Raw genomic sequence first — 25,695 nt, forward strand, 5'->3', positions numbered from 1 at the left:
ACCTGTAGAATTGCTTGGATAACAAGGCCTACCTCTCTGAAAAGCCTATTAGGGGAGAAGAGACTTCTCTAGGTAGTGAAAGCAGAGAAATATCTCTCCTTCAAAAACCCCAGCACCACAGTTAGATATTGTTCTCTTATGGCTTTTTGAGAAGTTGACCCAAATCAATATCTCTGACACGTTTCATTGTCATGGGAGGGAGTACATTATCTAGTTTCTATCCAAGAGACTTTCATCCCAAATGACCAAATATATGCCAGGGTACTTTTATTTCAGTGTTCATATTAAAATGATAAGAAATTTTAAATTGCATTTATGGGTGGGTTCTCCACTTTAAAAATGTCTTCCCTGGGGTCCCATTTATTTTTTGATGGAACAGCCCTTACCCAGTCATAATATAGACACCTTTCCTGCAGTTATATCACGAGAAGAGTGTGCACTATTCCCATAGTAACTGACAATTTACAAGATTTGGTCCAAGGTCTTTATTCTAGGGGTGACTAGTCTCATTAGAGTTAAGTTATGGCAAGCATATGATGTTTTATCACTTTTATTGTAAACAAACTGTTTTTGTTTTCACTTGGGAAGTCTAAATTGGCATAGTAGTGGAGGTACATATAATGCAGTATGTTTGGGTGTATATTATTGAAGAGTCATTTTTTAATTCATAATCACTTTCGTGTGGTAATCAGAGTATATTTTTAAATAACTTGCTTGGTTTATGTCTGCAAAAGTTGAGTTATTCAATCTCACAGGCTATTGTCAATTCAGTCAGATTTGAATAATTTATTTTATTATATCATGTCACTTGGGATTCATGCAAGTATTTGCCATAACCAGCTGATGTTTTGTCCTAAACTTAACTCATTGATATCTCTTTAATTCCTTGAACATTTAAAATAATTTGAGCCAATATTTCCCATCAACAATCAAATATTTATTTCCTGTTGTCAATTTCTGTTTGACTTTGCACATTCAAGTTTGGCATTACACATGTAGGATGAAGTTGATAATGTATTCCATTTATTGCTCAGGTAGATTCGTTGTGCCACTATCAATTTTTCTAACCCAGTTATTTTTTGTAAACTTCAGGAGTGAGGGTTACAGATGTACAGGGAATGTGACGGATTGGACCAAGTGCATGTATATCACAAAGACCCCCAAGAGGATGCCATTTAAAGTTCCTAAAGAATATCACGATGTGGAATTTCTGTAGGTGCAGCTATTGTTATACACTCTTCTGTGTTTTCCTATGTAAATGTATTGCATGAGATGATCCGTATAATTTACTCTTTTTTCAAGCTCTTATTTTGAGATGTTAATTACACATAGGACCCAATAAATTTGCAAAGTTACAGAGCATCATGTCATATAATGGGTTTCATGTCACTTTATATTGTGTTGTTAATTACACACAGGACCCAAGCAGTTACATAGCATCATGTCATATAATGACTTTCATGTCACTTTCTATCCTGTGTTGTTAATTACACACAGGACCCAAGCAATTACATAGCATCATGTCATATAATGGGTTTCATGTCACTTTATATTGTTTGTTGTTAATTACACACAAGGACCCAAGCAATTGCATAGCATCATGTCATAAAATGGGTGTCATGACATTATCCATTAGTACTTAGTGAAGACAAAAGTATTGAAAATTATTTCTTTTCAAGGATATCATTTTACATGTAATTTTTGGACAAGCTGTTTAAGTACAGTTTATCAGTTAACAAACTGGGTTATATAATAAATAAATTGTATTCATAATGTCAGATATTGTTGACTTGCCCAAAATAGATGGGCAGTTAAGCTCGGTCCAATGTACTTTGGTCTTGCTGATAATAATCAACATCACAAAAATTCTGATCTATACAAATACTGTCTGCATGTGATGTAACCTAGGTCTCATCCACAGTAATCAACAGTACAGTTGTCTGCCTGGGATTGGACTTGTGATCTGGCCCACAATACTCAACAGTACAAATTCTTTAACCTTTTTTGAATAGTGACTACTTTATAATACTGGTTCACATAGTAGCTAGTAATTTCTTGCATTGTGAATGTCTGAATTGGGATGTACATGACTATTCTCACAAGGAATTGAAAATTATATGCAAATTAGAAAAATATTTGTATCAACAGCAATTGAAAATTACATGCAAGGTAAGAGAACAGGCAAAATGAGTGTACCATGGAACCCTATGCTTGTATGTATAGTCCAATATTCTGCTGAGACCACTAGCATATTGCAACCAATTGTGTATTAGTTTCAAGTAGTTTTGATTCCATTTATAAATTGGTATATATTTACATGTATTGTTATAACTCTATTGTCTTAGACTTAGTAACAGAAAAGAGTGAAAACCAAGAATTTAAAAAATATTCAACAAATAATTCATTTCCATATACTACAAAGTAAAAATTTAAAAAACTTTCAGTATTGTGATTTAAATCCCAATTAGTCCAAAAAGTTCTATCACAAGTTCAAATTTATTCCGTTTCAGATGAATTCCAGTGGTGATATTTCCCGTTTTTTACCTGCTGATTTGTCAGTAGCTTTAAATTTGCTAATGTGCCAGTAGGCTTGATGTGTCACTTTGGTACAATCCAAACTGCTCTTGAATGAATTAATAATAATTTCAGAGTAAAGATTTAGCCAATAAGTATTATTGAGCACTTCGTAATTCCAGTGAATAATTTAAATAAATCCTCCCAGATTGAAAGCTAAACACAAGACTTGTTCCACTTCAGATATTAAGGTAGGAATTAATAATTTTGAAATAAACAACATTAATATATAAAGCCACAACACAATAACAGAACCAGGATGAAGGTCACCTTCTATTCTAGAACATTTTAAATTGTTAAGATCTATAATTTCCAAGTAAAAAACAAATTTCCTCGGATAAAAGTAAACATGTTTACCTCCATTAATAATTATCTGTTTATGTATAATTATAGAGAAATATTAGCTATGTATTATGTTTGTTTATAAAATAAATGTCACTTGTCAAGTAATCTCTTAACTCGTTTACTAAGGTCAATTACATAATATAGATATACCTGACATAATCATAGAGAAATGCCAACACAAAATACAAAATAAATATAAATAACAGCATATTAAGACCACCTGTTCAACTCAGCCACTTTAAAATGGTCCCTAGGGTGGTCATGCAGAGGTGTTACTGTATAATTATTTGAAAATGGCTTGAGAATTTCTGAACTGCATGTATCTAATAGTTGTTATTCAGACTACAGTATATACCAGGCATAATGTGGCCTGTTTTGTTTATTGACATTTGATGTCACTAAAATGAACACATAACTTGACCATTTTCCACTATTCCAAAGCAGCAGTGGTCACCAAACACCAAACTAGACCAGTTTCCACTATTCCGAAGTAGCAGTAGTTACCAAATTCATCCTATTACTCATTCATTTTCAGACCTTCTAACTCCTACAATTTGATCACAAGTCTTACTGAAGTAACCCGGAAATTATATTCATGAGGAATAATAGCTACAATGATGAAAATATCATTATTGCGATCAAATCCAGATCCTGGCTGCTTTGTGTTTGTTCCAGATGATCCAGTGTTCTTATTAGATTCAGTGGAGTTCATCAGGAAATCAGAGTACCTTAAATGCTATAAACTGCCCATATTTTTTATGCAAGACTCTTGCATTGTCAAAATTGCATTTTCTAAAAATGGCATCCAATGAACAAAACCCTATTGCAGATGATAGAGACAAAATGTTTAAACAGCTTAGGAATAGTTTGATTCTTGATGTTAAAAGGTAGGAAAGGCAATTATATTTGTTTCATCTGTTGATTTGAGTATGTCTTGTGGAGAGGTGATGGTTGTCACCATGTGAAATTCAAAAATTATGTCAAGTTCGGAGAATAAGTAAGAATCCTTTGATCATCATGGTTTGGAACTGCAGTTTATGAAACTGTATTGGAAGTAATTAAGATCTAAGTGTACTTTACAAACTATTTAGTTGAACATAATGTTTGCCTACTCTTTATGGATTTTAGATAACACTTAAACTGTTGAATGCATGTTTTGCAAATCTTCAATAACAGCACATGATAATGTGATGTACTTTACTTGACAAACATGGTGGAAATATTGACTACCTTACTGAAAAAGTCATGGTAGGGTTGGCAGGTTGGCTTTTGAAATTTTATGTCCTTAGTTTGAAAAATGAAGATTTCCTGTCTTGCTGGATGAATTAGCTTCTGTCGATAAGCATTCTAGGCCTTTGTAATTAATCTTTTGATAATTGCCTGCCACAACATCTACTATTGTCAAAGCAATCAAGTCCTGCATCATCAACAGCTAAGCTAATAGTATTGCATGATTAGGTGATTCCCCCCACTCCTAAATTATTACTTAAATAATAAATGAGGTCATTATTGTTCAAATTACCTATTTTGTCTCATCGCCTATGACTTTGCATTCTTCCATTGTGTTTGGAAATTCACTTCCCAAAAGATAAAGCATATTGCTGAATGAAAGCCTTGTACAGTTACTTGACAATCTTGAACTTGGAATACATTTCTTAGCAGATAATCACCACTGTAGTAAAAAAAACGTGCAGTCCAAGAAGATATTTAGCAATAACAACAACAATGAAATTATTATTATTATTATTATTATTATTGACTATTCTTATCATGTGTATTAACTTGCACAGTGCAAGACGGAAGTATTTTTGAATGTGATGTCAGTTACAGAACTTTGTGATGTTTTACCCAAGAAAATCTTAAACTTTCTGAAGAAATATTGTTTACATGAAAATTTGACCTTTTTTTTTTTTTTAAGGATTTTAAATTGTTTCCCTCAATATTTTTATATACATTTAACAAAATTTAAACAGTTGTCCTTTTTATCTTGTAGGACTTAATGTTTGCAGTTATTTGAGAGTGTTTTCCAAAGTTTGTCTGTAAGTTGTCATATTTACATTTGTAGAACTTATAATTGGACCGCTTCAGTGGCCTAGTGGTTAGAGCATCCGCTTTGGATGCGGGAGGTTGCAGGTTTGAACCCCAGCTGATTCATGCCAAAGGCTTTTTAATAAATTGTAGTAACAGCTGTGTCGCTTGGCGCTCAGCATTAAGAGGTTAGTGTTAGAACTGGTTGGCCTGGTGTCATCATGGGTGGGACATCATGCTACATGTCTGCAGCATGGTGCCTCAGTGCTAGACATTACTATAAACTGTCACACTGCAGACATCACAGCAGTATGACTGAAAAATTGTTAAAGCTACGTTAAAAATCTAAATCACACACATCACTCTTTGAATTGGTACTTCATAGCCATTATTGTTCCAAGGTACCATTAAATGCTCATACCTTTTCTGTAGAGCCTTTCCAGAAAGAGTCCTTTTTTCTGTGTAATTATTTTTAATGAATGTAATTAATTCCATTCACATTCAATCCAGTTGAATGAAGGACATTAAAACAGAAATGCTGATTTGTTTAAGTCATACAGATATAAATGTATTTGTGACTTTTCAGTCTTGGTGCAAAGGCTGACTTTGTTTAGAACAGTATAGCCATTCTTTTAGTTTGTGAAATTCAGTCCCATTTTCAAATATATGACAGTTGTTTCACATACTATTAGCTCTTAGAGACATTAATTTACAGACGCATTGCTTTTTGGAAAATTCAGATGAGGTAACCTGTTCAGAATTTGCCAGCCTTCCCCAGCATTTATAAATTCATGTGTCATAATGATGTATTAAAATGCATAGTACCAATTATAACTGTTAGACTGGATATTAAATGCATAGTACCAAATATAACTGCAAGACTCGATATCAACTGCATTATACCAAATAAAAATTTCAGATTTTGTGTCAACTGCATGGTACTATATACAACTAAGACTGGAATATAAAATGCATAGTACCAAATATAAATGTAAGACTGGAGATCAGTTGCATAGAACCAAATAAAACTAAGACTGAATATCAGCTGCATAGTACCAAATATAAATGTAAGACTGGATATCAAATGCATAGTACCAAATATAAATGCAAGACAGGATATCAAATGTACACTTTATGGTTTGCAAAATACATACTTCTGTGCACATACACATGCACACACACAAGTGAAAAACAAAAAAAAGTACTGCTTTGTCCATCTCCATCAGCAAAGTATCAGAAGGAAGGCCACAGACCTGGATATGAATACTGGTATATTAGATATTTTTTTTTAAAAAGTTTGGTAGATCATTTTTATACCAAGTAACATTCATGTAGCTTTAACAATTTTTCAGTCGTATTGCTACGATGTCTGCAGTATGGCAGATTATAGTGATGTCAGTCACATTATCCTGACACCAGACCGACCAGTCCTAACACTAACCTGTTAATGCTGAGTGCCTAGTGGGGCAACTGTTAGTACCATTTTTATAAATCTTTGGTACGACTTGGCTGGGTTTCAAACCCACATCGCCACTGGAATGGTCTTATAAAGAAGGACAGAGTTTGAAAACACGTTCTTATGATATTTCAGTATACCATGGGGTGGGTGGGGTGCAGTTTGAATTGTTTCACTTTACTTGAAAATTGGTCAGTCATATTTTGTTCTTAGCCACCATGTTATTGATTTGTCTTCATCTCCCAACAGGAAAAATTACAAGTATGTAAAGAGAGACAGATACTTTCCTGCAGTGACGGTGTCCAGCCGTGAAGGTCCAGTAAGCTCCTCTCAAGATTCTGTGGATGGGTGAGTGTATGTAATTAAACTGTCTGACCATACCAGTAAGGTCATTTAGTATCTGATCAAGATTCTGTGGATGGGTGAGTGTATGTAATTAAACTGTCTGACCATACCAATGTGGTCATTTAGTATCTGATCAAGATTCTGTGGATGGGTGAGTGTATGTAATTAAACTGTCTGACTATACCAGTGAGGTCATTTAGTATCTGATCAAGATTCTGTGGATGGGTGAGTGTATGTAATTAAACTGTCTGACCATACCAATAAGGTCATTTAGTATCTGATCAAGATTCTGTGGATGGGTGAGTGTATGTAATTAAACTGTCTGACCATACCAATCAGGTCATTTAGTATCTGATCAAGATTCTGTGGATGGGTGAGTGTATGTAATTAAACTGTCTGACCATACCAATGTGGTCATTTAGTATCTGATCAAGACTCTGTGGATGGGTGAGTGTATGTAATTAAACTGTCTGACTATACCAATGTGGTCATTTAGTATCTGATCAAGATTCTGTGGATGGGTGAGTGTATGTAATTAAACTGTCTGACCATACCAATGTGATCATTTAGTATCTGATCAAGATTCTGTGGATGGGTGAGTGTATGTAATTAAACTGTCTGACCATACCAATGTGGTCATTTAGTATCTGATGAAGACTCTGTGGATGGGTGAGTGTATGTAATTAAACTGTCTGACTATACCAATAAGGTCATTTAGTATCTGATCAAGATTCTGTGGATGGGTGAGTGTATGTAATTAAACTGTCTGACCATACCAATGAGGTCATTTAGTATCTGATCAAGATTCTGTAGATGGGTGAGTGTATGTAATTAAACTGTCTGACTATACCAATGAGGTCATTTAGTATCTGATCAAGATTCTGTGGATGGGTGAGTGTATGTAATTAAACTGTCTGACCATACCAATAAGGTCATTTAGTATCTGATCAAGATTCTGTGGATGGGTGAGTGTATGTAATTAAACTGTCTGACCATACCAATAAGGTCATTTAGTATCCGATCAAGATTCTGTGGATGGGTGAGTGTATGTAATTAAACTGTCTGACCATACCAATGTGGTCATTTAGTATCTGATCAAGATTCTGTGGATGGGTGAGTGTATGTAATTAAACTGTCTGACCATACCAATGTGGTCATTTAGTATCTGATGAAGACTCTGTGGATGGGTGAGTGTATGTAATTAAACTGTCTGACTATACCAATAAGGTCATTTAGTATCTGATCAAGATTCTGTGGATGGGTGAGTGTATGTAATTAAACTGACTATACCAATGAGGTCATTTAGTATCTGATCATGACTCTGTGGATGGGTGAGTGTATGTAATTAAACTGTCTGACTATACCAATAAGGTCATTTAGTATCTGATCAAGATTCTGTGGATGGGTGAGTGTATGTAATTAAACTGTCTGACCATACCAATGAGGTCATTTAGTATCTGATCAAGATTCTGTGGATGGGTGAGTGTATGTAATTAAACTGTCTGACCATACCAATAAGGTCATTTAGTATCTGATCAAGATTCTGTAGATGGGTGAGTGTATGTAATTAAACTGTCTGACCATACCAGTGTGGTCATTTAGTATCTGATCAAGACTCTGGATGGGTGAGTGTATGTAATTAAACTGTCTGACCATACCAATGAGGTCATTTAGTATCTGATCAAGATTCTGTGGATGGGTGAGTGTATGTAATTAAACTGTCTGACCATACCAATAAGGTCATTTAGTATCTGATCAAGATTCTGTAGATGGGTGAGTGTATGTAATTAAACTGTCTGACCATACCAGTGTGGTCATTTAGTATCTGATCAAGATTCTGTGGATGGGTGAGTGTATGTAATTATACTGTCTGACCATACCAATGTGGTCATTTAGTATCTGATCAAGATTCTGTGGATGGGTGAGTGTATGTATTTAAACTGTCTGACTATACCAATGTGGTCATTTAGTATCTGATCAAGATTCTGTGGATGGGTGAGTGTATGTAATTAAACTGTCTGACCATACCAATGAGGTCATTTAGTATCTGATCAAGACTCTGTGGATGGGTGAGTGTATGTAATTAAACTGTCTGACCATACCAGTGAGGTCATTTAGTATCTGATCAAGATTCTGTGGATGGGTGAGTGAATGTAATTAAACTGTCTGACCATACCAATGTGGTCATTTAGTATCTGATCAAGATTCTGTGGATGGGTGAGTGTATGTAATTAAACCGTCTGACCATACCAATGAGGTCTTTAGTATTTGATCAAGATTCTGTGGATGGGTGAGTGTATGTAATTAAACTGTCTGACCATACCAATAAGGTCATTTAGTATCTGATCAAGACTCTGTGGATGGGTGAGTGTATGTAATTAAACTGTCTGACCATACCAGTGTGGTCATTTAGTATCTGATCAAGATTCTGTGGATGGGTGAGTGTATGTAATTAAACTGTCTGACCATACCAATAAGGTCATTTAGTATCTGATCAAGATTCTGTGGATGGGTGAGTGTATGTAATTAAACTGTCTGACCATACCAGTGTGGTCATTTAGTATCTGATTGGCAAAGTTTGTTACCAGTTTAGAGTCTGCATTTCTAATTAGATTTTTATTAGACTGGGAATATTTTCTGATATAATAATATCTTGGGAGTTCAATAATGTGCTACATCTGTGTATATTAATGAGGTAATTTTTTGCATCTCATTGGCTGACCTTTTTTCCACTCAGTAGGTCAGAATTTTTATTCAGTTTTGAGCAGGCTAGGATTAGATGCTTATGTCGTCAGAATCTCTCATGAGTTTGATTATGTGTGACATCCACACATACTAATGCACCTTGGATGAGCTTCAAGGGGGACATTTTATGTACCTGTGTTCCCCTATTGTGATAAAATTACCTGTGTCTCCCAATAATGATAGAAATAATTGGATTTGTTAAATATAGGGGGACATTTTATGTGCATGTGTCCCCCCTATAATGATAACAATAATGGGATTTGTTAAATATAGGGGAACATTTTATGTACCTGTGTCCCCATATAATGATAAAAATAATGGGATTTGTTCAATATAGGGGGAAATTTTATGTGCCTGTGTCCCCCTATAATGATCACAATAATGGGATTTCTTAAATATAGGAGGACACTGGTGGATTAGGATTGGGGACTTCCCCAGGACTTGACACTTGGGTTGATCATGCATAGGTTTTTCTGAACTTGTTAGCTCACCTGCCTTCAAGGCAGCTTATGGTGTGGTTCTATGAATTGGGAGTCAAGGCAGCTTATGGTGATGAATTTTTTGGCAGTCAAGGCAGCTTATGGTGTTGTCCTATGAATTGGCAGTCAAGGCAGCTTATGGTGTGGTCCTTTGAATTGGCAGTCAAGGCAGCTTATGGTATGGTCCTATGCATTTGCAGTCAAGGTAGATTATGGGGTAGCTTATGGTGTGGTCCTATGAATGGGCAGTCAAGGCAGCTTATGGTATGGTCCTATGCATTTGCAGTCAAGGTAGCTTATGATATTGTCCTATGCATTGGTAGTGAAGGAAATTTTGTCATATAGTCCTGTGTATTGACAGTTGAGGCAGCAAATGGTATGGTCACATGCACTGGCAGTCAAATCAGCATATGGTATGGTCCTATGCATTGGCAGTCAAGGCAGCATATGTTATGGTCCTATGCATTGGCAGTCATGGCAGCATATGGTATGGTCATGTGCATTGGCAGTCAAGGCAGCATATGGTATGGTCCTATGCATTGGCAGTTAAGGCAGCATATGGTATGGTCCTATGCATTATCATATACCATGCATCTGTTGGCCAACAGTTGCTCTGGAACCCATATTTTTGATCTGATTCAGTTGGGATATGGGTTTATGTCATCAGTGTTTTTTACAAGTTCATTAATGAGCAACATCGATGCAGATTAATGAGATGATCTTGCACCTGACTGGTTAATCTTGTTACCAATTTGAATGCCATATTTCAGATCCAGTTTTGATTGAACTTGGAATATATGCTTATATCATTATGGTTTGATAATTAGTAAAATGTATGCATATTAATTAGGTGAGCTTTCTTCTGATTGATTAAGTTTTGTTACCACATTTCTGGTCCAATTCTTGTAAAACTTAGTATATAAAAAGCTTGTATCAATAACATCTCATAATGCGTGAGATCCATTCAAACTTATTAGGTGATGTTGCATCTGATTAGCTGAGATTGTTACTCCTCTGGAAGCTATATTTCTGATCCAGTTTTGAATTCCACACATCATGATAAAAAAATCTTGCATCATATTGGCTGACCATACTACCATATTGGAGGTCAGAATTCTCGTCTGATTTTTGATCAAACTTGGAATGTATTCCTATGCTATCAAGATCTCAGATGTATTTTGTAATGAGTGAGATCAACTCACACTAATGAGATCATCTTGTATCTGAGTGGCTGAGTGCGCTACCACCCTGGAAGCCATATTTCTGATTGGAATATATATATTTTATGGATTTTCTTTCTGCGTACATTTTACAGAATATTAACATCATTAAAGTTACCTTTTATTGTGCTGTTCATGTTTACTTTTATTTGGAATAGTTTATTTGCCTAGAGTTTTTTGCAGTTTACTTTTACATTGACCATCAGTTGGTAACATACAGCCACAATTGTGCTGATGTTAAAGTGCTACTACATATTTAACCAATTTGATCAAACTTGAAATTATTGCCTTATTTGATAAAGGTCTTGGATTGATTTCCTAATGAGCCAAATCAACCAATATTAATTATGTAATCTTGCATCAGATGGCTGAGTTTTTTACCTGTTCAAATGTCATTGTGATAAGATTTTGATCAAAATTGGAATACATTAAACTCACATGCAATTTCCCTACATCTTGCATTTATGTGAATTAACACCCAAGCAGAGAAATAAACCCTGAGACATACGTCATTCGTACATATCTGCAAACATGTTGCATAGGTTCCTAAGCAGAAACCACCATTTTTATATTTGTCTTGAAATGGGATGAAGATTTGGCTCCCTCGTGATCAATGGATTAGTCTCTTAAGTTTGACTTGGGTGAGGTTTTCAGGAATGCAATATATGCATAAATTTACTGTATATGCTTCTGTCATCAGGATTGCTTCTGTCATCAGGATCTTGGACTGTTTCATTAATGAATGAAATTGATGCATATTGATGAATTGATCTTGCATCTGATTGGCTGGGCTATCTACCATTCTTGAAGCTCTAGTTTTGATTTGTTGGGTTTATCATCATGAACAGATTTCAATTATGAACAAGAGAAAGTGCATGTTAATTAAAAATAATTTTATTCATGATGTAGTAAATTAGGTAAACTCAATATTATATGAAATTTGGGAGATGGCTGATGTTGGATGTCTGTGTAAAGGTCAACTGTGAAATGTAAGCCATGTGAGTGATGTAAGGTCCAATTTGACCTTTGGTTACCAGTGTGGTGGCCATATGTTAGTTGTTCCAAATGGTCCAAAATTTATTTGCGTAATAAAACATGTCTGCAAAAAAAAAAATCCTTCTAATTTTGATTTTGTCCAATAAGAACATATTTCTTGTAAAATAACTAAAATGTAGAAAATTATTTTTATAACTTTTAGTTCATTTTTAATTATTGAGTATTTATAAACAAGTTTGATATGTTTGGTGCAAATGGAGTTTGATAGCAGTAACATGTAATCTGTTAAATCATTTGCTCATTTCCTGTCACTAGTCCTGAATCGAAGGTGAAAATTTCTTCATTATCAGATATGACACAGCACCAGTCAGGTGACTTAATCACTTCAATTCATTCAGAATATTTTCCTTGGTGTTTGTTAGTAAATGACATCTCTGGGCCTCCGGAGTTTAATTAATCTAAATGTTGTTTCATTCAATAACTTCATTTTTGTATTGTAACTGCCTTTTTATTATACATCCTTGTGCTTTAGTTTATTATCAATATCCCTTTTCATTTTTTCAAATAAAAATACTGAATTTTTCTGGTGCACATGCTAGTTAAGCTTTGATAGTATAATTTAGTACTCTTGTGGGAACTGGTGTTAGGGTTGGTATTACCCTTGATAAAATTATTTAAGTTTATATTGATTTTGCAATTTTCTTTTGAGCCTTTCTGCAGTTTCACAGCAAGTTGACAAGTGCAATGATAAACTGCTTCATGATGGCCTTCCACATCTGTTTAGCATGGAGCAAGTACAAGTGCTTAGACTGATGTCCGTTTAGCATGGAGCAAGTACAAGTGCTTAGATTGATGTCCTTTTAGCATGGAGCAAGTACAAGTGCCAAGTACAAGTGCTTAGACTGATGTCCGTTTAGCATGGAGCAAGTACAAGTGCTTAGATTGATGTCCTTTTAGCATGGAGCAAGTACAAGTGCTTAGATTGATGTCCTTTTAGCATGGAGCAAGTACAAGTGCTTAGACTGATGTCCGTTTAGCATGGAGCAAGTACAAGTGCTTAGACTGATGTCCGTTTAGCATGGAGCAAGTACAAGCGCTTAGACTGATGTTCGTTTAGCATGGAGCAAGTACAAGTGCTTAGACTGATGTCTGTTTAGCATGGAGCAAGTACAAGTGCTTAGACTGATGTCCGTTTAGCATGGAGCAAGTACAAGTGCTTAGACTGATGTCCTGAAGCATGGGATTTTGCAGAAATGCCCACCTCTCCATTTTAGGTGTCATTGGCACATGCTAGCCAAAACAATTTTCCTTTCATCAGTTCTTGATACTTCTGAGTTCTGGAAAGTTAATGACACCCTAAAACAAACTTCTGCCTTTCTGGCATTAGGGATGTGTAGTATATTTTTGCTTACTTGTCTCAAGGATCTAGAAAGTGGATTTTCTCTGATAGGGATTTCTCAGTGATGCTCTTGGCTCAACCGGTTTCTGACTAGGCACCAGATCAAGCCTTTAGGTGCCATGCATCAAGTACCAGATCATGTGACTGGCTACCAAATCATGTGACAGATGTCAGGCCTAGTAATAGACACCTGGCATGAGTTAAGGGGGGTTCAGATGCTGGTTACTGGTTTCAGTAGTTTCTGCAGAGCAGTCTGCCATCTGTAAGGAAAGTGATCAGATCAGACCCATCCTTGCCCTGTTTCTTTTCAGTCTCCATTGGGCAAGAGAAAGTACATCATCCATCAGGTCTAGGGACTCCCAGCACCAGATGATGAGTCTGAATCATTTCATTTTCCATCCATGGCACCATGGATGAGTTTTCCATTTCTCTATTTGCCAGTAGACAGTGCAAGGTTTAGGACCTCCCATTCCCTTCATTCTGCTTCATTTTTGAAAGAAAGGGAGGGAGACCACATCTCTTCCCCACAGAGAAGGTATTGTCATTCAAAATGACAAGACAGTCCTGTCTTGCTTTGCCAAAAAGGACAGAAGAGTGAATGGTGAATCATTGTGCACTGTAATAAGTCAAGTCGGTGCCTTCTGTCCAGTTGGTGACACTGTCTCAGTTCTGTGCTTGTAGTAGATGGGACTTTTGACAAGGCTATAAATGAAGTTTATCAGCTTATGTCCCTGGAGCTGTCTCCTAAACCTTAGGACTTGAGAATACTCTCCAGTTGAGAGATGTTTTTGGGAAATAAAACCAATCTTCTATTGTTCCACATTTAACTACAGTAAAAGGGTATTGCACAGGAACTGGGACAAGGCCCAGAAGGGTTGGTCAGTTCCTTTTATCACCCGTCCAGTCTCTGGTTTCATTGGGTAGTTGCAAGGTTCACTTGGTCACATATTTTTCCTGGCCTGGAATCGGGAGCATCTTGAGTAGGGATCTCAACATTTAAGTGAGGAGTCTTGGCTGGAACTCCTGGAGACTGTAGCCAAGACAGTGAGACACTCACTTTGGATTCTTCCTAGGTCTTGCTTGTTCACACCCAATACCGGCTGCCCAGAGTGGCTGAGTGGTCTAAAGAGCTCTTCATTATGGATCACTGCCATTTCACCTCTGTTTGCCGTGGTTCGAGTGTAAGAGTCAGCCAATGTGGGTATGTGAGAAAGCTTTCCAGTAGCTTCTCATGGGTCGGTGGTTCTTTCTGGGGGTTTTCCAGGTTCTTCCTCCACCATTAATACTGGCCGCCATGTATAGTCTATCGTGTGCTGAAAAATGGCATTAAACTCCACAACAACAATAACAACATACCCAATACCTATTGAGAGTGGCTCTGCTGCTCAGAATCCTTGTTAAGTGAGTTAATGTTTACTTTGCCTCACAAGTTATGAGATGATCGGTTCTAGTTGTTGGCTGCAGTTCCTTGCCCATTGCTTGGCTATGCACAGCCTGTAATTTTCATGTAAAACCTACATGGTCAAGCTGGTGCTGGTGGCATTTCAAGAAATGGTATCCATTGAACAAAAACACTTTGAAGACAAAAGGGACAGTAAGCCTTTTAAAATGTTTAAACAATCAACAAAGAAATGTAAAATGGAATATTAAGATTATTTTTCAAAAAGCAAGAAATGCAGTTATCTTTATAGGACTTAATGATTTCACTTGTGATGTGAGATATGATTGCCATTGTCACTAGTATGATGTGAGATGACTGCCATTGCCACTAGTATGATGTGAGATGATTGCCATTGTCACTAGTATGATGTGAGATACAATTGCCATTGCCACTAGAAACTGAAGAAATGAAAGATTACATCAAGTTGAGAGTTCTAGTGAAATGCCTCTGAACTCCTTGAGGTTTGGAACGGCAATTTCTGAAACTACTGGAGGAAATTCAGGTCTAAGTGTATTTTAAAAACTTTTTGTTTAATGTAATGTTTGCCTCAACTGTATTAGTTTTGATTACACTTGCAAACTTTTTGAATGCATACTTCCTTGTAGACAATAGAAGTGCATGAGATTATATTCTTCTTACTGAAATTGATCTAATTTACAGATGGCCTTGTTGGCAGGTCTGGCAAGGGTGGACAGTCATCACAAAAATGTCTTTAGGGTTGGCAGGTCTGACACTGGTGGGCAGTCATCACAGAAATGTCTTTTTAGGGTTGACAGGTCTGGCAATGGTGGGCAGTCCTCAAATAAATGTCTTGATAGGGTTGGCAGGGGTGGACAGTCGTCACATAAATATCTTTTTTAGGGTCAGCAGGTCTGGCAATGGTGGGCAGTCATCACAGAAATGTCTTTTTAGGGTTGGCAGGTCTGGCAATGGTGGGCAGTCCTCACAGAAATGTCTTGTTAGGGTTGGCAGGTTTGGCAATGGTGGGCAGTCCTCAGAGTTGTCTTGTTAGGGTTGGCAGGTCTGGCAAGTGTGGACAATCCTCACAGAAATGTCTTGTTAGGGTTGGCAGGTCTGGCAAGGGTGGATAGTCCTCACAGAAATGTCTTGTATGAGTTGTCAGGTCTGGCAATGGTGGGCAGTACTCAGAGTTGTCTTGTTAGGGTTGGCAGGTCTAGCAGTGGTGGACAGTCCTCACAGTTGTCTTGTTAGGATTGACAGGTCTGGTAATGGTGGGCAGTCTTCACAGAGTTGTCTTGTTAGGGTTGGCAGGTCTTTCAAGGGTGGGCAGTCCTCACAGAATGTATTTGCATCAATCAGTAGCTGATAATCTATTTCATCTGTAGGATAAGTCAGTAGCAGACTTGTATGCAGTGATGTTCAAGAAGTTATTTGCTAGATAATGAAATATTTAGGTCAGTTTTATTATTAAGTTTATGCTGGGTATCTTATGTCATACATAATGGAGCCAGTTTCCTAGGCAACATGTTTTATACTGATAGGCAGTTAGAAAATAGGCAAAAGTAATCTATAAATGTTACACTGTGCTGAACTTTGCTGCTTGCTATAAGATAGAAAATACAGATATATTATCAAGGTATGAATCTACATCCACTCGGACAATGGATGAGTAAGTAGTAAAGATTTACCTGGTACAGTCAATTTTTACCATTTCAGAACAGATGGTTTTCCTGAACCCTGTCTTCACAGTAAGGACTTTGAAATCAGTGCTTAGACTGGTATCCCCCTTCCCAGCCCCATCCCCCCTTCCCAGCCCTTATTGGTGAGAACAAGCATGATTGAGCCATTTCGACGACCTGTTGGTGGACACCCCAGGGAGTTACCAGAGAGGAGGGATCTGCTGTTGTAGCAAAGAGTATCCCTCCTTTACAACATTCCACAGATATGCCATTTAAATTTAAATGCCTAGCTCATGTCAATATATCAGAATGATCTATCCACCAGGAACAAGCCAGATTGTAGATGTTTCACACTGACTGGGAGTCAGTCAACCTCCAAGAGTCATGAAGCCAAGTAGAGAGTTTTTGTAATTTGTGCAGTCAAAACTCCATTAATCCAGTGTACTCCCTTTTTTTTAGCAGTTGCAGATGTTTCTCATTTTGAAGAAAAGGAGTGTTAGGTATTCACCATTAAGGGCTTTGGAGTACCACTCTTGTTAAAGTTTTGCTTGGGCTCCACCATTGGTTCAGACTTTCATGTTGGAGCTTATCAAATATTTTGAGCTCTACAGACAAGTCTCACACTCTTTAATACCTGGGTGGACCTTTTACTTGCTCTTAATTTTCACCATGGACTGGGGAATAGTGCCAGGAAAAGAGGTAGCAGTGGAATAAAAACAGGTATATATTACCTAATTAAAATTAGCTTAGCCCCACCCTCCAACCTTCAGTACATTTCAATTGTCCATAATTTTTCTATATTAAAGTGCCTGACAGATTTTTCATGTGTTATCACATCTGTCATGTGTTATCACATTTGTCATGTGGTATCACATCTGTCATATATTGTCAAATTTGTCATGTGTAATCACATTTGTTATGTTTAACACATCTGTCGTGTGTTCTCACATTTGTCATTTGTTATCACATCTGTTGTGTTATAACACCTTTGTGCATTATTTTATGGTATTTTAAGTATTCATTGCCATTGCTTGTAATTTATTTGCAATTAATATTTGTTGTTTTAATTTTGAATAATAATATGCTACATATTGGTTTTTCTCTTGAAACTCTTTTATTACCAAAGTTCTAGAAACCAGTGGTTTTAAACAGAAAAAGAAATTTGAGAAAAGCATCTTGTGAGTTACAAAATCAGTTTGTGTGAAAGACTTGTCATTCTGTGGACAACAAATCAAAGCTTTGTAAACTTAACTTTCAGAGATTTTGGATGACTTTATTAGCAAAGGACCTTGCATATTATTGATGCCAGGATTTTTTTTATATCTGACCATAGTAAAATTGGTCAAATCAGCACAGGTTTAGGAGATAGTTTATGTAGGTTGTGTTCTTAGAATACTACATAATCTGTCATTTTTCTGTGATTTTATTGTTATGCAAATTAAGTTTTGATTATTTGTGTCCAGGTAAAAAGAAAAAATGGAAAATAGAACCACACAAATTGTCTCCTATGTTGTACTAGGATGGTTTCATATTTTAGGCCTTCCACAAGTGGAAAACCTCTAGGAGGGATGAAGTTTGTCATCATCGGTAAAACCAGCAAGTCAAAGGCCACTCTCACATCCGCCATTGAAAAGCTTGGAGGGACTGTGGTCAGCAAGGTTGGCAAAGATGTTGCAGCCTGCATTAGCACCAAAGGTGAGGGCAGTAAGAAAGAAAGAGATAATTGAATGAAACTGATGACAGTTTATTAGAATCACTTGATTCCGTTCGGTTTTCTTAATGAATAACAAGGTTTTGTTTCCAGTTTTCACAGTATCAAATGAAGCTCAGATATCAGAAGTTAAATTATAAACTGACCTATAAAAGGTTGGTGTATAAAAATATTTTCATTATTTTCATTCAATGAAATGATCAGAGTTGAAACTGTACAAAAACAACAAATGAAACATATTCAGATACAAATAGCTGACATTTTTAGAATTTTGTCTCTAGTTCTAACAGATTTACGAAATTATTGAGATGAAAAGGTATTCGTTCTAATTTTTAACTCATCTGGTCATAAGGACATAGTGTGGGACTGGATATTGTGTGTTGTTCCTTTGTGCGTTCAGCAATTGGATTTTAGCACTTTCAGAGTCAATATTTTTCATCTGATTCAGGTCAGACTTTCAGTATGGGTTTATATCGTAAAAAGTCTTGGACATGTTCAGTAATGAGCATTTTCAGTGCAAGTAGTATAGCAAAAGTGGTTTAATATTTTGGTTACTGGTTTACTTCAAAGCCTTCTATCCACCAATGACTTTGTCCCTGACCTTGCGTCACACGTAAGTGCAAGCAAGAGTCTTTGAAGTGAAGTTAGAGTTATCCCAGTACAGCTTGATGCAAGAGGAAATTCATATGGGTTTAGAATGCTTTGATTTAGATCAGTAATTGAACAAACCACTGTTGTCACACTACTTATCAACCATCTATTACAGTTCCAAATTCTGAAATGACATGAAACATGAGTGTAACCAGTGTGAGCCCCACAAGTGAAGTTTTTTAGGTGTCCATCAGATCAATACAACTGCTGCTAGACACTTGCATAATATCAAGCAGTATCGTTTCCTGTATAAGGATGTATTAAATCAAGCAGTGTGGTTACCTGTATAAGGATGTATTAAATCAAGCAGTGTGGTTTCCTGTATAAGGATGTATTAAATCAAGCAGTGTGGTTTCCTGTATAAGTATGTATTTAATCAAGTAGTGTGGTTTCATGTATAAGGATGTATTAAATCGAGCAGCGTGGTTTCCTATATAAGGATGTATTAAATCAAGCAGTGTGGTTTCCTGTATAAGGATGTATTAAATCAAGCAGTGTGGTTTCCTGTATAAGGATGTAATAAATCAAGCAGTTTGGTTTCCTGTATAAGGATGTATTAAATCAAGCAGTGTGGTTTCCTGTATAAGGATGTATTAAATCAAGCAGTGTGGTTTCCTGTATAGGTATGTATTTAATCAAGTAGTGTGGTTTCATGTATAAGGATGTATTAAATCGAGCAGCCTGGTTTCCTGTATAAGGATGTATTAAATCAAGCAGTGTGGTTTCCTGTATAAGGATGTATTAAATCAAGCAGTGTGGTTTCCTGTATAAGGATGTAATAAATCAAGCAGTTTGGTTTCCTGTATAAGGATGTATTAAATCAAGCAGTATGGTTTCATGTATAAGGATGTATTAAATCAAACTGTGGTTTCCTGTATAAGGATGTAATAAATCAAGCAGTTTGGTTTCCTGTATCAGGATGTATTAAATCAAGCAGTTTGGTTTCCTGTATCAGGATGTTTTAAATCAAGCAGTTTGGTTTCCTGTAAAAAGATCTATTAAATCAAGCAGTATCGTTTCCTGTAAAAAGATCTATTAAATCAAGCAGTATGGTTACATGTATAAAGATGTATTAAATCAAGCAGTATGGTTTCCTGTATGAGGATGTATTAAATCAAGCAGTATTGTTTCCTGTAAAAAGATATATTAAATCAAGCTGTATGGTTTCCTATATAAAGATGTATTAAATCAAGCAGTATAGTTTCCTGTTAAAAGATATATTAAATCAAGAAAATGGTTTATTTCTGTGTCTTTAATTCTCAAGGAGGAAATAGCGATTTCTTCACTTGAGCAAGAAACAGTATTCTGGTGTACCTATCATTTTCAAAGCAGATTAGAGTATTTCTTGTCCAGCCCAATTCGAAATACAACTCAAATTATTGCTGGTGGATGCTAATCAGTATTTGAGACACAGAATTATCATTCCGGGACTATGTATGTTTGCCATTCCAGGACTATGTATGTTTGCCATTCATGTGACCATATATGGATGGCAGTTCAGAACGGTTTCATGTTTCACATTGACTAATTTAAGAGGCATGCATCACACAGTTCCATCATTGCTGTTAGTTCAAGTCCAAGTCCTATTTGCAGACTCCCTCAGAGTTTGCTGTGTCTGTTACTGTGTCATACTCATGACTGAGACATTGCAGTTTTGAATAACACTCACGGAACATAATATTTATCTTTATAATTGAAGAAACATCCAGATTAGGTTGGTTTGTATATGAAAATGAAAGTTAATCTGATATGGTTGCAGTCGATTACAGTTATGGGCACAAAAATTCTTTTAGACTTGATTTGATTTGAAACAGCCTCAGCCTTTACTCTGTTGTTTGGCACACTAAGGGCTTATCTGAATTTGTCAGTTTAAACAGCCACCATTGATACTGCCCAGATACTTCTGTTGACTATAAGAAATTCATGTACAACAGCTTAAAATCAGCAGCATGTTTATAATGTTAAAGAATTATCGACAAGAACAACCCAAGTGAAGACATTTTCCTTTTGTGTTATTATATTAAACAATTACTACATACATTACATATATATAATAATGGCAACAACCTTACCAATTCATGCGTATAGTATTTTGAAAGGATTTGTGAGCATATCTAGTGTGGGAATAACATTTCATGAACAATGGAGTGTTTTTAACTTCACAGAAGAGATTAAATCGATATTTTGCTTAAATGCGTTATACAGATTTGTTTAAGCGGCTCAAAAAATATCGTATGATTTTTCAAATACATTGTCAGAGCATCTTGATAAATTGAGTTAGTGACTGCATTGGAAGAACCACAATGTAAACTCCGTAAAGCTTATGAGAAAGAGGATGAAAAGTCATATGATATGATATTGTGCAAACAAAGTTTAATTTGCTGATGTTGATCAGGCCACCTGGTGGAGATATTGGCATGGTTGGAGAAGACGGTGTGATCTTGAAATGATTAGTGAAGAAAGTGTGACAGCGGAAATTATCAGGGAACAAATTGAGAGATGCTTTCAACATTACAATCTATAGAAACACCAGTAGCACTTTCTCAGCAACAGATGCATTGTCATGAGTTTTATGAAAAGAAATCTACATGCATAGATACAGAAACTGTGGAGGTAGTGTAACTCATTTGAAATCATCTGAATTCATTTTACGTAGGATGGTCACCTACAGGTTGGTGTAATATTTTGTACCTGCCAGTGTGCAGTAATTTGACCCATAGTGGTTTGAATAAAATTATATTTAAGCAGGAAAAGATATTAGACAGTATTCCTTGTTTGATACAAGGTGATGAAAAACTTTGTTTACTTGTCCCTGCAGTAAGTTTGAAAAGTATTTTACAGCGAATGGTCGTAGAATCAAATATTACTCATTGGAGTATATCATACAGCCTTAGATGTTGTATGAAACAATGGGGGACTGAAGTTATGCACTCTATCACAAAAACATTGATCCCTTGTTCTGTTGGAAAATGCAGTCTCCAGATATATCAAACGTTAAGTGGCATTGGGATGCACTCTGTCAGTCTGGCAGAACCTCCCATTATGAATACTGAAAATCACATTTGCTTGTGTTACTTGTTGACCTTTTTGTTCTACCATGACTTAAATGTGGTATCATAGTAAAATTGCATAATCAGATTTGCGGACCATGTGGATTTGTTTCTCAGTGTTTTTGCACGCCAGCAAAGATATGACAATGCAAATATGGAATATACTGTAGAAAAACCCAAGGTGGTTATTCAGAACTGTATATTGGAATCTCTTTGGAACAATGACATTCATTTAAATTCTCATATTATTAGCAGATGGAACAAATTACTCTTTAAATGTGCCACTTAATTTCATTCTTAACAATGCAGGGCGCAGTTAATTGTGTAGATGTATCTGTATACTTGTACGCATGATATATATGTTCTTTTTTATTTACAGTGTTTTTACTTTATATTTTAATTTAGATGTATGGACTATGTAGTCTGTAATAAAGAATTATTATACTATGTAGTCTGTAATAAAGAATTATTATCAGGAAAAAGATGCAGAAGTCAATGAAATAATAGCCAGGACTGAAGCAATTGCATTTTCTGCTCCTGACAAGCTAACAGTAATTTTTAAATTTATTAGCAAAAGTAACATTCCATTGTGTGCTGGTCAAGTAACTCGAGTTACAGAATTCAAGATTACTGTGCGTATATAATCCAGGTATGCCATAAAACTTGATGCAAACATGTGTCCAGGAATGGTGTCACTGTTGCTGTTCTTGTATGAGGTGGTCAGATAACTCGAGTTACAGAATTCAGGATTACTGGGTGTAAAAAAAACAGGTATGCCATGAAACTTGACACAGATATGTGTCTGGGAATAGTGTCACTGTCGCTGTTCCTGTATGAGATGGTCAAGGTTGACCTTGTTCTAAATATGGAATTTACCGTGTCTGGCCATATAACACAAGATGGCTTTGTACCATCTATAACATCACAGCCATGGTTTCATAATGGTGTCTGTGTAATCTTGAACCATAAATACACTGAGGCTGTCAGTGAAGAAAAGTTGTGCAAAAATCTTGGAAATGTTTGAAAAATAATTCAGTGGATTCTCAGGATAGATGCTTTATAGACACGTTGAGTTCAGTTTTATATTTCCCCATGCAAACCTTTTTGCAAATTGAATTACAGCATCAGCATGACTTAAGTGGTTAGAGTATCTGCCTTAAATGTGGGTTCAAACAATGGCCAAGTCATGAAAAATGGTACTAGCAGCTGCCTCACTTGGCAGTCAGCATTAAGAAGTTAGTGTTATGACTGGTTGGCTTGCTGTCAGGTTAATGTCACTGGGTGGGGCATAATGCATTGTTTCTGAGGTGTGATGCCCCAGTGCTAGACATTAATATAAACTGCCTTACTGTAAACATCGTAGTGATATCACTAAAATTATTAAAGCGATGTTAAAACTCCAAAAACCTGCACACACTCCAACTCCAGTGTGTATATAGCTGTAGATAAATGTGAAAAATGCTAATAACCAGTGTTTTGAAGATATTTTCTTCGACATATTACATCCCGCAAGTGATAAAACAGACTCGGCCATTAAAATACAAACAATACCTGATGAAAATGTTAATAATATTTAATTTTCTGTACAGGTTATTGATGTCAAGAAGTTTGAATGGCTGAACCCTGACATTACTGTTAAATTGTTTGTTTGGAATGAAGACTTTCAGCAGACTTAGTCTCCACATGGACAAATCTTGACTAAGTTAATCGGTTATTTTTCCATTATGTGTGGATAAAAGATTCTGTATGAATGGTATAGTGACATACTTTCCATTTTAATGTTGCTTACATGTATTTAGCATTCGGCAGATAGCATGAATTTTACTGTGGCAGAATCGGGGAGAAACCACAATGCACTGTTAGTCAGTCCGGCAAAAATATTCAGTGATTTAGAGCAGTGCAACAAAAGTAAGTTCATTTTGTCATCTACACCGATTTTTGAATGCGTGAATGTTCCTGTGATATGCAACGGTTCCAAATGCATTCAGTTGAATACTATGCCAGTTGCTGAGTAGGTCCTGTGTGGATTTCATTAAACTGTTGTCAGATGTGATGGAATGACTGTGCTGCCAGAGTTGTATCATGGCTGGGACAGAAATGAGTTGTTACCACAAAATATATCTGACAACAGCTCTCACCACCAAACTTGATTCTGACATTTGACAATGTGCACAAGTTTTCTAATGCTAATGTATGTGATCACTGCCACATCACTGCTGAGTGCAGAGGAACTGCACACAGCAAATACTGGGGCCCCGAGTGGCCAAGTGGTCTAAAGCACTCACCATTATGGATCACTGCCATCTCACCTCTGTATGCATGGGTTCGAGTCTCGGATTTGGCCAATATGGGTATGTGAGAAAGCTTGCCAATAACTTCTTTTGGGTCAGTGGTTCTTTCCATGATTTCCCCAGGTTCTTTCTCCACCATTTATACTGGCCGCCATGTAACAAAATGGCATTGAACCCTACAACAACAACAAGAACACGTGCCAAAATCCCCGTTGTAGCTTCCTAATCTGTGTGGCTGTGATGGCCACTGGATTATACAAGGAGATGCAGCACCATCAAATTCCCCAATAAACATAATCCCCAATACAATAGAAAAATATGTGACGTTTCAGATGGGACTGCTGTAGTTCACTGCGTCACTGAAGTTACTGAATTCCATCCTGGACAAGCCCGTGAGCCACCTTGTTGCAGTAGGCCATGATCATTTATAATAATTTGTCAATACAGTATTGCTTCTGAAAAGTTCAGCCTGGAACCTATCTCTCTGAATACATGAGCGACTGTATAAAGTTTGAAGAAATTCATTTGCCACTGATCAAGGTATTTCATTCATTGTTGTCTTAAATAGGTATTTCCACCAATGACTATGCACAGGAATAATGTCTGGTCTGCATTTGGTTGTGAATACCTTGGTGACTATCATTACTTATATCTTGAGAACAGATGTGCTTATGCTTTGAGATCTCTGAGACATTCTGAGATGCAGCCATTTGCATTTATAAATGAGATCCTGTGTTTTTCATGCCCAGGAATGGCCTGTGATGCACTTCTCTCAAGTAGGGCTGGAGCTTCTCTTAGATCGGCATTTGTCATTCAAGAGGGCATACAGGATGGGATTTCAGTGGCCAGTGATTGTTATGTTTGCACCAATAATATGCTGATGGACGAGTCCAATCCCTTTAAACCTATATTGTGTACTTGAATGCCAACAGTCTCTGTTGATATGCAGTGCAGTAGTAGATTTTACATGGATTGATCTCACAACTGTAAAAAAGATGAGGCTATAATGATAATAGCGACATCGGATGTTTACTAGAAGTTGATCTAGAATACCTGGGCAAGCTTCACTCTCATCCATAATAGTTATCAAACTGACCCCAGAAGTGTTGTCATTGATCTGCAAGTGGCTGTTGCCATACCAATTTGCACTAGTGGAAGATTCCAAATACAGATTTACTGAATGTAGTAAGCTGGTGTCAGACCTGGGGACAAAGTTAAATATATGTTATACATGTATGCAATTTGCAGTTTTGTCTGTGATTGGGTATCCAAATATGGTGAATACATCTGATTCTCAGGTTTAGCCAACGGGCTTTGATGTTTC

The 25,695-nt window shown here is 36.4% G+C and overlaps 1 protein-coding gene across 1 annotated transcript in view; it reads left to right on the forward strand.

The window, feature by feature from the left end:
• The window catches only part of LOC149808389 (poly [ADP-ribose] polymerase 1-like), a 133,852-nt gene that overhangs the window by 43,551 nt on the left and 64,606 nt on the right, over positions 1 to 25,695 (forward strand). Inside the window, exons 10-12 of the mRNA XM_089976571.1 lie at positions 1,093 to 1,212; positions 6,653 to 6,751; positions 18,206 to 18,363. Coding sequence (XP_089832697.1) covers positions 1,093 to 1,212; positions 6,653 to 6,751; positions 18,206 to 18,363 — 377 coding nt within the window. The remainder of the gene's footprint in view (positions 1 to 1,092; positions 1,213 to 6,652; positions 6,752 to 18,205; positions 18,364 to 25,695) is intronic.

Source organism: Sinohyriopsis cumingii, chromosome 1 (genome assembly GCF_028554795.1).
Source record: "Sinohyriopsis cumingii isolate HCF-2022 chromosome 1, ASM2855479v2, whole genome shotgun sequence".
Taxonomy (NCBI): domain Eukaryota; kingdom Metazoa; phylum Mollusca; class Bivalvia; order Unionida; family Unionidae; genus Sinohyriopsis; species Sinohyriopsis cumingii.